Below are 11,838 nucleotides of genomic sequence, written 5' to 3' on the forward strand. Positions count from 1 at the left end.
GCAACACTTAGCAATTGAATATATGAGGCCGAGGAACTATTTTTTAATTTTATTTCATGTAAATAGCAGAAGAACAAGAAGAAGTGAAAAGTAAACTTCAGTTATATTACTACCCCCCTCTCCCTTTCACTTCGGAACGACAGTTTTTACTGCTCTTACCACGAGCAATTCCGTCTCAATCGTATGTTTGATCGGTTTATGTGAGCGTGCGCGCCATCAATTAACCCTTCCACCATCAATCATAAATACCCTCCCTCTGCCTGCCGGCGCCTGTCTCGATGGCACGCCGAGTCGACAATCAAATAATCAGTATCACTTTATTATCATTAATATTCCCGCACTCACTGCCGGTTGGGGTGGGGAGGGTATTTGAGGAAAGGTCACACGATTAGGGGCGGCACAACTATGCGACTATTCAATTAAGCTGACGGCCAGCTACATAAAACACCAATTAGCATGATTGTGTGTGTGTACGGGTGTGTGGCCACATCGCGATCCAGTAGCGACCGATACTCCGAACGGATCGTCATGTTGTCGAAAATGTTTCTGTTCGGAAATTGGTTCAATTTGAGGGCGAGGAATGATGCGTCTACGAAAGGGTGTGAGGGAGGGGGGGGGGGGACATGTAATTGCAAATCATGCCCAATGTCCCTTCCTTAGTGCCTAGTGGGTTGGGCCGGCTTCTTGCGGCTTCTTCGCGAGGAACGCGAACACCATAAATCTTGCCAAACTCATCTCGAAACCCAACTGCCTCCTGTGTGTGTATGTGTGTGTGCTGGCCCCTTGTTAACAAATGGTTTTCCCTTCCCTACGATGGTGTGTCACGGGAGGTGGTGGTACAATTCGACAGCTCCTCGCCGAGGGTGTTATTTGTCCGACTGTCCCCGGAAGGTAATTAATTACTGCGAGGGTTTTCGGGGTCGCCGGCGAAGGAATAGATTTTCCTGTCCATCCCTTCCACGCCTCCTACCCCTTCGGCAGTAAGGGCTCGAGCGACCGAGCAACAACGCGCTTACAAGCTTGCCACCCTTCCATCCTTTTCTCTCTCTATTTCTCTCTTTCTGGCTTTGTTTTCCCTCCCACAAAGTGTCAAAGTCACTGCGGTCCTCCCCCTGACACCTTCCCCTGGTGGGGGGTGAGGGAAGCTTAAGCACTTCATTTTTGTTTTCCACATCCCGTCTCCTCTCCTGCTTCGTCACCCGGATTGAGGAGTTTGCAAAGTGCCATTAATTATGATCGAGCATCAGCCTCATTCCTCAATTATTCACGCATTTATCACAACACACACACACACACACACTCGTGGCTCGTGAACTCTCAGCTTCACTCAATTACTTTCTCAAGCACTGATACCAACCAGCTGGCTGCCAGCTGCCCATTAACTTGCCCCGATCCGATTTTTTTTTTTTTTTTTTTTTTTATTTTTTACTTTCATGCGGGCACAGGCCCAGGCATCGTTTATTTCGCCAATCCCTTGCCCCTGTCCCTCACTCTCAACCCGCCGGATGGGTTAGCTATCTGCCGTCCTTCCCGATGGGCCGTACGTCGGTACCGACCTGTTCATATATGCTTCTTCGCGTCATCCGCAAGATTGTTCGCGGACTTGTCTACTACTTTTATGCGCACTTCACACTCGCCTTCCCTTAGGGCGGGACTGAACGGTATCGTGTGTGACACCATAGGTTGCTCGTCGTGTGTGTCACCTTAGGTCGCTGACGAGTAAAAATGTCAGCTAGCGTCGAGCCGTGGAACCGGCCGTTCTGAGCCGCGGCCGTGCTTCTTTGCGGCTCACTACTCTCCGCCGTTGTTCTTCCCTGTGAACAGTTGTTGCCCGCGTCTGTTGGCGCCGACTTTGCTGTTGCTGTGTCTCCGGTCGAGAGTTCTGCCGCGGTTGTTGTTGCCCACCAGTTTGACCATTGGTGGATACTTCGTCGTTGTTTTCAGTGGTGTGCGCTTGGGGGGGCCGAGCGCTGCGCTGTTCGACGTTCCATGCCTCCTGGAGAACGGTGAGGATCCTTTTGGCGGCTAGGGTAATCCTACTCCATGTTTCGCCATTCCTCAGGAGCATTTCGCCCAGGTTTCCGCTGTTGATCTGCTCCTCGTCATCCTCCGAGTACCCTAGCAGTTCTTCGCGTACCCCGCAGAACTCCGGGCATTCGAAGAGGACATGCTCCATCGACTGGACCACTGTCGTCCCGGCATGATCTCGACAGTGTGGGCAGTTGGGGGATGAGGTCAGCTTCTTCACATGGAAGTACTCTCTAACAAATCCGTGGCCAGATAGTACCTGTGACAGGTAGAAGTCGACCTCACCATGGTTCCTCGTCACCCATGGCACGATCGTCGGGATTATCGTCGCCGTCCATCGCATGTAGCGACTAGGGTTGTTAGTCGTCACCCTGTCCCACTCAGCCTGCCACGAAGCAAACGTTGTCGACCGTTCATCCCGTCGTGCTCGGTCCGTTGCACTCAGGGTGTCGCGTACTCTCCTGTGCACTCGGACGTCTTCGCACAGCTGCAGATGGATGGGGATCACACCAGATATCACATTTGCGGCAGCTCCAGACACCGAGCAAAACGTGCTCGCAACACTTCTGGCCAGCATCGATGAGACTTGCGTTAGCTTCTGCCGGTTCTGCGTATTGCGCAGTGCCCTTTCTGCCCAAACTGGGGCGGCGTAGCGTACTATCGACGACGCTACATTCGCCAGTAGGCGCCGTTTCGTGCTGGGTGGCCCCGCGTGATTGTGAAGCATTACCCGTCGGAGAGCCTTGCACAGTTTAGTCGCCTTCGACGTGACCGCGCCAACATGATCGCCCCATTTCAGATGGTCATTCAATACTACACCGAGGTATTTCATGGTGGCTTTCGTTCGTATGGTCCTGTTGCCCACATCCAGCGTTGTATGTTGCTTTCCCTTTCTGACGCAACTGAAGACTGCTACCTCGGTCTTTTCCGGTGCAAGCTTAAGCGATCGGTCGCGCATCAGTTGTCCGATCTGCTGGATGACCATTTTTGCTTTATTGGCGGCGTGGCCTGAGGTGATGTCGGAGGCCACGACTGCCAAATCGTCAGCAAAGGCCACGGTTGTCACATCCGGATCCGATGAGGCATCTACTACAGCATTGTAGGCAATGTTCCACAGGGTAGGGCCGAGAACTGATCCCTGTGGTACTCCGGCTGTTATCTGGCGCCTAGCTTGCCCGTTGTCGGTGTCGTAGATGAGCACTCGGTCACTAAAGTAGTTTCCGATGATCTTGAGTAAGCCTTGTGGGACTCCAGCTCTACTCAGTGCCTCACCTATGGCTGCCCAGCTGACACTGTTGAATGCGTTTTGGACGTCTAACGCGGCGACTAGACAGTATCGTTTCTTCTTCTTGCCTTTTCTGTTGATGGCGATGGCACGTCGTGCCCGTGCTACCACCCTTTGAATCGCCTCTGTGGTTGAGCGACCCCGCCGGAATCCAAACTGCGCCTGTGATAGGCGCGGACCCTCCGGATGGTCTTCCAGCCAGTCGTTAAGGCGATCCAAAATTATGCGCTCGAACACTTTAGCGACAGTGTTGAGCATGCATAGTGGCCTATAAGACGACGGTACGCCAGGTGGCTTGCCAGGCTTTTTGAGAAGCACCAGCCGCTGTACCTTCCACTGGGTGGGGAATGTTCCCCGTTCCAGCAGTCGTTGGTAGAGCCGCTGGAATACTTCGGGGTAGCGCGCCATCGCCGTCTTGACTGCATAGTTTGGCAGTCCATCCGGCCCAGGGGCCTTTTTTGCCGGTAGGCGTTCGTTCGCGATGCGCAGAATCTCTCCGTTGGTGACGCGGCGGATGGGTGTAGCTTCGTCCCCCCCTTGACCAGTCGGCCATATGGTCGGCGGGTGCTGATGGAACAGGTGTCCCACTATTTTGTCCAGTATCTCCGGATCCGTGATGGGTGGACTTTGTTTCCCTTGGAGCCTCGTTCTGACCAGGTTGTAAGCATTACCGTACAGATTATCAGCCGCTGAGTTTGCCAGTTCCTCTGCGCAGATCTTTTTGCGTTGAGAGCTTTCTTCTTGCATTGCTCTTATGGAAGCTTGGTAAGCGATCTCGGTTTCTTCAAACTCCGGCTTACCTCTGCTCCTTTCCATGACTTTCTTCGCGCGATTAGATGCCACACGAAGATCCGTCATTTTAGTGGTCCACCAGTACAGTGACTTGCGCGGGCCAGGTTTGCTGCTACGTCTTGGCATGGTGGCGTCGCATGCTTTGGTCATTTGCCTGGTCAGCTCTTGGATGTCGCCAGTTTTGATTTCCTCGAATCTCTGCGCCGCAAGCGAATGTAGAAAGAGCTCCACGTCGAAATGAGCTCTCTTCCACTGTCGCTGCCTTGTGCTCCTTGCCCGTTGTGGTGTTACCAGTGCTGGCAATTGTTTGGCTGGGATGGTGAACCATATTGGACGATGGTCCCCATAGTCGCCTTCCGTCACTCTCCAGCGGTTTCTGCCCACTAGGCAGGGAGAAACGAAGGTGACATCTACTATCGAAGGTGTAGCTGCCACCCTTTTGCCTCGCCATCCGCCCTTGTACGTGGGGGTTCGACCATCATTGAGGACCACCAGTCCCAGGAGCCGTACTAAGGACGCCAGCTGCTCACCCCGGACATCTTCCTTAGTGCATCCCCACTCTGGAGAGTGCGCGTTGAAGTCCCCGGTGATGACCACACGGTGTCGTCCAGCTACCACGGTAGTGATAGAATCCATCAACGCTTCAAATTGTGGCTCACTTCGACGGGGGGTTTTCGACGGTGGGACGTAGCAGCTGACGAAGGTAACACTCTCGATGTCAGCAGCAACCATTCCGTTGACTGTAGCGCTCCTGATGTACTGGATCGCATTTCCTCCACTCGCTGCTATGGCCGCCTTACGTGTCGGATCACATACGAAACGCGGATCTTCCGGCACACAATACGGCTCTGTGATTAGTAGCACGTCGATATTCTTCTCGAATGCCGTCTGTCGCAGGAGGTCCTGAGATAGTCGACAGCGCCCGATGTTGGCCTGCAGAACTTTTATCGACATTGCGAGGCTCCATTGCACATTTTCGAACCAATGCGGTGGGGACCACCGCACAGTATGCAGACGACCTTCGAGGCTGTACAGTCCTTCTGCATGTGTCCTTGCTCACCGCATTGCAAGCACATATGTTTGCGATCTGTGTTCTTGCAGTTCCGACCAAGGTGCCCGCGTTCCAGGCATCGAAAGCAGCGTATCAGTTCGACGGGCATCGGTTCAAGAACGCAGATTTTGCAAACTGTGTGCCCGATTTTGACTTGAACGCCATCGATATTCAGCGCGCTTTTACGAGGGATTACCACCATCGCCCTTTGCTGCCCATTGTAATATACGGTCATCCGCACATCGAGCTTGACCGATTCGCCAAGCAGCCTGCGGAGGATCTTCTCGACGTCCTCCTTCTCTGCTAGCTGATCGATCTTGTCGATACTGACCGTCACCTTTTCCTGCACCAGCGTCACACTGCCAGCCTCCCCTACTTCTTTCGCGATGGCAGCTTCCATCTCAGAACCGTCAACAGTTTCCCGGATCCGAATGTTGCAGCCACCCTGTAGGAACATCACTTCCTTGAAATTTGTCTCGTTGGGGTCGGCCTTCCATGCCAGCTTGCAGACCTCCTTCACTGTGTGTGGAGACTTTGGGACAACTTTAATGAGGTCCAAAAGTATTCCATCTTTATCCGCCGGCTTCTTGTTCGTCTTCCGCTGATTCTGCTTCTGCTGAGGTTGCTGCTGTTGATGCTGCTGCTTTTTGTCGGCAGTAGCGTGTCGTTTTTCTGCCTTTGACCGTACAACCGTCCATTCTGCTGATGCCGGAACGCTGTTGTCGTTCACCATCTGCGCCATTGTGCGCAGCTGAGGTTGCGGCGTTTGTTGTTGTTCGTGCTGCTGGGACGGTTGTGGGCACTTTGCTCCCGTTCCTAGGAGTTCCATTGTCCATTCCTGGAACTTAGTCAACAACTGCGCCTGCATCGCCTCCATGTACTGTGGCACGTTCTGCTGTTGTTGCTGCTGCTGTTGTTGTTGCTGCTGCTGCTGCTGTTGCTGCTGCTGCTGCTGCTGCTGCTGTTGTTGCTGCTGCTGCTGTTGCTGCTTCTTCTGCTGCTGCTGCTTCTGCTGCTGCTTCTGCTGCTTCTGCTGCTGCTGCTGCTGTTGCTGCTGCTGCTGCTGCTGTTGCTGCTGCTGCTGCTGCTGCTGCTGCTGCTGCTGCTGCTGCTGTTGCTGTTGCTGTTGCTGTTGCTGTTGTTGTTGCTGTTGCTGTTGCTGCTGTTGTTGCTGCTGCTGTTGCTGCTGCTGTTGTTGGAGCTGCTGCTTTAGTTGGACCACTTCTTTCTTGGCCATCTCCAACAGCTCCCGCAGGTCCATCACCTCTTCCTTGAGAACCTGTAGCTCGCTTTTCTGTTCATTTTCCTCGGGGTCAAGGAAGGCGCTGTCGCTTTCTCTGTCCTCTTCTCCGCTCTCTTCGTTACCGGCCCTCAACGGCGTGCCTTGCGACCTCGTTCGGACCATTTTTTAAGGTCTGACCAAGGTTACGCGGACACTTATCGCGAATTGCCAGAGAATGGCGGGAAGCTCAATCACCACGGCTTTCGCGCTAGCCAAAATAATATAGAAATACGCTCACGCTGGCTGAGACAACACAAAACACGTCCGATCAGCTCGAGTGTTACTTTGATCCTTTGCCCCGATCCGATTAACAGCTAGTTTCCGCGAGTAATCCCGACCTAACACCTCACCTGCGTCTCTCTCTTCTCTTCCACTCTTCCTCTCTCTCTCTCTCTCTCTTTCTTCAGGTCCAGCGATACGACATCCTCCCGGGGCATTCCACAATGGAGCATCGAGCGCGACCAGTTTACCGTCCGAGTCGGTCGTCCGGATGGTATCGAGCCTCTGCTACTTCCTGTTGCTGCTGCTAGCGTCCCACCTCACGACGCTGCTACACACCGAACGATGAAAGTGAAAGCGACCGGCGGACGGTGAGGGTGATGTGTATCCGGATCCGAAGGTGGCCACCTGAAGGGCTCTGGCCACCGTGACATGTTATCGATTAGTAAGTTTTGCTGTGAACGCATCACCGTCGGTGGTGACGGCTGGCTGGTGGAGTAGGCAGTAGAGTATTTATGGAGGATTAAGTAAGACAAGGAGGGGGACAAAGTCCTCCTCCGCAGGCTCACCAGCTCCCTCGAAAGTGTGTAGTAGTGAATGCATTATTTTAGGAAACAAAAAGGCTAACAAGTAAGATTAATGTTTTATGCGGAATCGTTATGCGGAGCGATTCAATGAGTCGTTCAGCGATGAGATGAAGGATGAATAGGTGTTGATTCGCAAGACGCTGAAATTGTTTCATTTCATCGTAGCGACGGCGAACCTTCAAACATAGCTTGGAGCAGAGTAATCGATGCAGTCACCAATGCAACTCATTTGCTACCAAAAAAAAAACCAAAAAACATTAAAACCCAACCCAAAACTCAACATAACAGAATCACGATCACATATTGTAAATATCAACGCCATTCGCCCGGCAGCGGCAACCGCTAAAGATCAAAATGATGGAGGCGCCCGGTAGATTTGCGATGGAGGCGCCTGGTGACTGATGGTTTTGATGGGTGATGCCTGGGCGAGGGAGGGGGGGGGGGGGGGGAGGAAGGAAGATTGCCCACTGGAGTGGTGCAGTGCGCTGTTGCAAGCATCGTGCAACCAGGAGCTTCATATTTCACGACTCTCGCACCGTATCGTATCGGATCGTAACATGGTCAATATGGTTGTCGCCATCGCTATCGCTATCGCTATCGCCAGCGTTCATAATGATATATTCACTCGGTACCCCTCCCCGGGCACCGGCGACCCGGGATGTTCGAGTTCGAGTTGATGACTATTTAATTGATTTTACATCCAGCGCAGCGTCGGTTTCAGTGCAATGGGCGAATGATTATTATTTATGAGCGATAGCGACCATGAGCATGAGCAAAAGGGTATGCACGATTTGGTATGCAGCAGAAGGAGAACTGAATGCGGAGTTGCGGTTCGAGAAGCAGTAAGAAGCCACCGTACATTGTGGCACTGTGTGTTTGTGTGTATATGTAGTGCTCTGTACGCTACGTAGCGATGCAGTAGTGCTCGAATCATCTGCATACCACACAACCGTAATTGCGAGCAACCCTGGCAGCCCTTTTTATGTCCAGCGCTTTGCGGAGTGCGACGATGCACTTCGACATATGATTGATTTGAATATGAGTTTTCATTTTAATGAAAATAAAGAACGGTTTGATTGGTGAACGCGCCGGGGTCTGCAGATGCGAACGTAACGAGTTGTTTGTGGAAAATCTCTGCGGTACGAAAAGTGCGTCAAGGACCATGGTGACGGTCACAGTGCATTTTATGCGAGAGTAATCAAATTAAATCAAACCTGATCGATGGATTCTATACAATGCAGAAAGGTCGCAAAGGTATGCAGCATTGTGGTGTGCCGGTGTATATTTTATGAATCACCCTCCGACCCCGGTTAGCTGAAGCTGGAACGATAAATTGATGGATCGCTATCCGAGTCGCTAACCACTTCCCCGAGCTTGGCATCAAACCGGGTATGAAATTTTGTGATTTTGTGAAGTGATTGATCGATTGCAAAACCAAGCAATAGCAGATACATTTTCCCTTGAAACAATGCTTAGAGCTCATCAGTTTGTGAAATGATAAAGAAAAACATGTCAAAACGGTAACGGATCCTCCTGGAAGTCAACTGTGCCAAATCGGGATCGGGGATTTTCCGACAGCAAAATATGGCCAGAAACGCCAGAACGAGGGGACAAATTATGATGGATGAACGCACTGGAAAAGGGGAAGGGCAATGGCATCCGTTCTCCGTCCGTGGAATTACTTTTCCCTCGGCTTTGTGGTCGAGAGAGAAGAGTGATCGAATTTTGAAGAATCGTTCTGTTTACCGTTCCACCGGAACACCGGAAGTGGTACTACTCCGGCGTCATTCGTCGTCAAAATTGATTTTTTGTACGGTTTTGCACATTGCTCATCAAATCGATCGATAATAAGGGAAGCCTGTAATAATGAGTGAGCGCGATGGAGTCTATCGTGCTTATGTGCGACTCGATCCCGAGTAGTGCCGAGAAGAAAATCGAAAAATCGCTGTTCGGGGAATGGAAAATGCGGGCAAATGTTGTCGTCCTCGCAATACTCCTAATCGAAAAACCCACGCACCAGGCGTTGGATGAGCGTTTGCTACCTGCAGCAGCAACGAGTCTAAAAATGGTTTGCTCTCCCCTAAACCCACACATGATGACGTCGAGGTGGTGGTGGTGAGGGTTTCAATCGTAATCGCAATGGATTGACTTTTTCGCGGTTGAATCCCCGCCCAATCGTGGAATCGATCGAAGACATTCCGTGCACCGGCGGCGGCGACGGCAGCGGACGCGATGAATTCGAGGAAATCATTTCAATGTTCACTGTGCGATGCCGCGACAGTCAGCAGAAGCTTCCGGCCGGGCCGGGGAGGGGGTTCCGCGTACGCGTTTCTGGTGAAGGAATAATCGTTGATATTGATTCCGTCGGGTGGATGCTGATGGCAGGGATCGATACAAACTGGTGGCTAACTGGTGGCTGCTGCTTATCTCTCTGGTCTGGTATCCAGCACCAGAGGAAACGGGGAATGTCCTTTTTTTGAGGCTGAAAGCCAGAAGATACAAATATTGCTGCATACGTAAACGGAACAGGAGACAACGGTGGTGAGAGAGAGAGAGCGAGAGAGCGAGAGAGAGAGAGAGAGAGAGAGAGAGAGAAAGAAAGAGAAAGAGAGAAGGCAAATCACGGCGCAGAGGCTTATCGAAGTACACGGACGGTTTGGTACGTCTTGGCAGCCGGAGTGCGCTCGATTGGATTGGAATAAGGACCGTTTTCTTGTATCGTATCGGCATCCTCGCTCAACACACACACACACACGCACGCACACCATTTCCTTGAAACGTTCTCATTGAAATGTCGCTTCCTCGCGCATCTCGCCCCCCCGGGGGGGGTGAGTTTATCCTGAACATCCACTCCGGATAGCAATTGCGATGACGGATTTAGACGGAACACTCAGACCCCCTCCCTCCACTTTCCTCGGTGCTTCAGTTTCATGTTTAACTTTTATCCTCCCGCTTCGGTTGGGAAGGTTTGGCTTCTGCTGAAGATGTTGTTATGCTCACTGCACGTCATCGTCATTACGAATGCTCATTTCAATCCCGCCCGCCCTGACATGCCTGGCCTGGCCGGGGCAGCCGGGTGACGCAAATTGCGCGCCCAATCCCCGTGGTTGTACCAGTACACGGGACACGGGATGGATGGACGACGGTGAAGCGGGAGTAAATGGCAAAGGTAAACTTAATATCAACCGACAAACAAATACTCCCCGTACCCCCGGAACTCGGTCGAGCAACGGAATGGAACTAATTTGAGAAGAGAAGAAGAAAAAAACCGGTTAATTCTTTCCACGAAAACCATACGCTCGGTGTGACATGACGTAAGCGGTATTGGAGCTGCAATGGTGTGTGGCGGACGGAACCAGGTACAAGGGGATTTCGTGGTGGGTTTTGTGGGTTGTTCGATTGAGGGTTTTTTTCGGTTTTCTTTTTCTTTTTTTTCCCCTGTGGCTGGAATGTGAAGGACACGACTTAAGCGTTCTCAGTTTCTGACGGATAAGCGAGATTCACACTCGGGGATGTGGGAAAAAAATGGGAAATATTATAATTTCCATCCAGCTACTACTCCTCGGAGTACTCGCGAACATATGAGCTCCTGGTACACGATTAGCAGCAGACCGAGGATTAGCAACATTGCGGCCTGCAAAGCAGTGCAGTTGTTGTTATACGCAAGAAGAAGAAGAAGAAGAAAAAGGCACCCCCGGCCCCCTCCACTCCTCAAAACTCATCGAAAAGTCACGTTCGTTCACGTTATCCTCCCCCAGTAGTAGTTGTGCTGTTGCATCCGATTGCATTCATACTCATCGCGCGAGATCGCCCGGAGTGTATATAGGTAGCGGTGTAAAGTAGTAGCAGTAGCAGTAGCAGTAGTAGTAGCAGCAGCAGCAGCAGCATCGTCACACATGGATGATGGCATCATATTGAGGGGAGGGGGAGGGCTTCGCTAAAATGCAACACTTAGCACCGTAACGCAGGAACCGCAGCCAACGAGCAATGGCGTAGGATCGATACCGGGATCAAGATTGATCACCATCTCGGGCAATATTGATCGGGCTAAAAACGATGTACAATAATAAATTAGATTGAGACTTCTTTTCCCGTCACCGTGTGCATCACCGTGCCGTGGTGTGTACGGGCCCAGGCGCTAGAGAGTCGATGTACATAAGGTAAGGCAGGTGGACAAGCTGAGTGAGTGGCTTGTTTTGGGTTAAGCAAGTCGTTTGGCTCGTGGGTAGAGAAGAAAAGTAACAACAAAAAAAAACACAAGAAACGGACAAAAGAAGGTTGTAGAGAGAAAGAAAGAAAGAAAAAAAGAGAGATAGAGAGATAGAAAAAGAGAGAAAGGAGAGGGAAATAGAAAAAGAGAGATAGGAAAAGAGAAAGTGTGTTTAAAAATGCTAAGAAATGATTTATGGAAGAGAGGTTAAGAGCAGAAAAGATGGAATGGAGAGTGGAGAAAGAATGCTATGAATAAATGGAAAATGAAAATAAAGGAAAAAAGCTGTGCTTTCGTTTTCTCTCTCTCTCTCTGTCTGAAAATCCTCGTTTTCCCTGAACAGTAGGCGACGACCACCTTCATCGCGGAGCTATTAAGACACGT

The 11,838-nt window shown here is 51.4% G+C and overlaps 1 protein-coding gene across 1 annotated transcript in view; it reads left to right on the top strand.

The window, feature by feature from the left end:
• The window catches only part of LOC125952364 (lachesin), a 48,116-nt gene extending 40,530 nt beyond the window's left edge, over positions 1 to 7,586 (top strand). The window contains exon 10 of the mRNA XM_049681811.1: positions 6,846 to 7,586. Coding sequence (XP_049537768.1) covers positions 6,846 to 7,006 — 161 coding nt within the window. The 3' untranslated portion in view covers positions 7,007 to 7,586. The remainder of the gene's footprint in view (positions 1 to 6,845) is intronic.
• The last annotated feature ends 4,252 nt before the right edge of the window (positions 7,587 to 11,838 follow it).

This window comes from Anopheles darlingi, chromosome 2 (genome assembly GCF_943734745.1).
Source record: "Anopheles darlingi chromosome 2, idAnoDarlMG_H_01, whole genome shotgun sequence".
Lineage (NCBI taxonomy): Eukaryota > Metazoa > Arthropoda > Insecta > Diptera > Culicidae > Anopheles > Anopheles darlingi.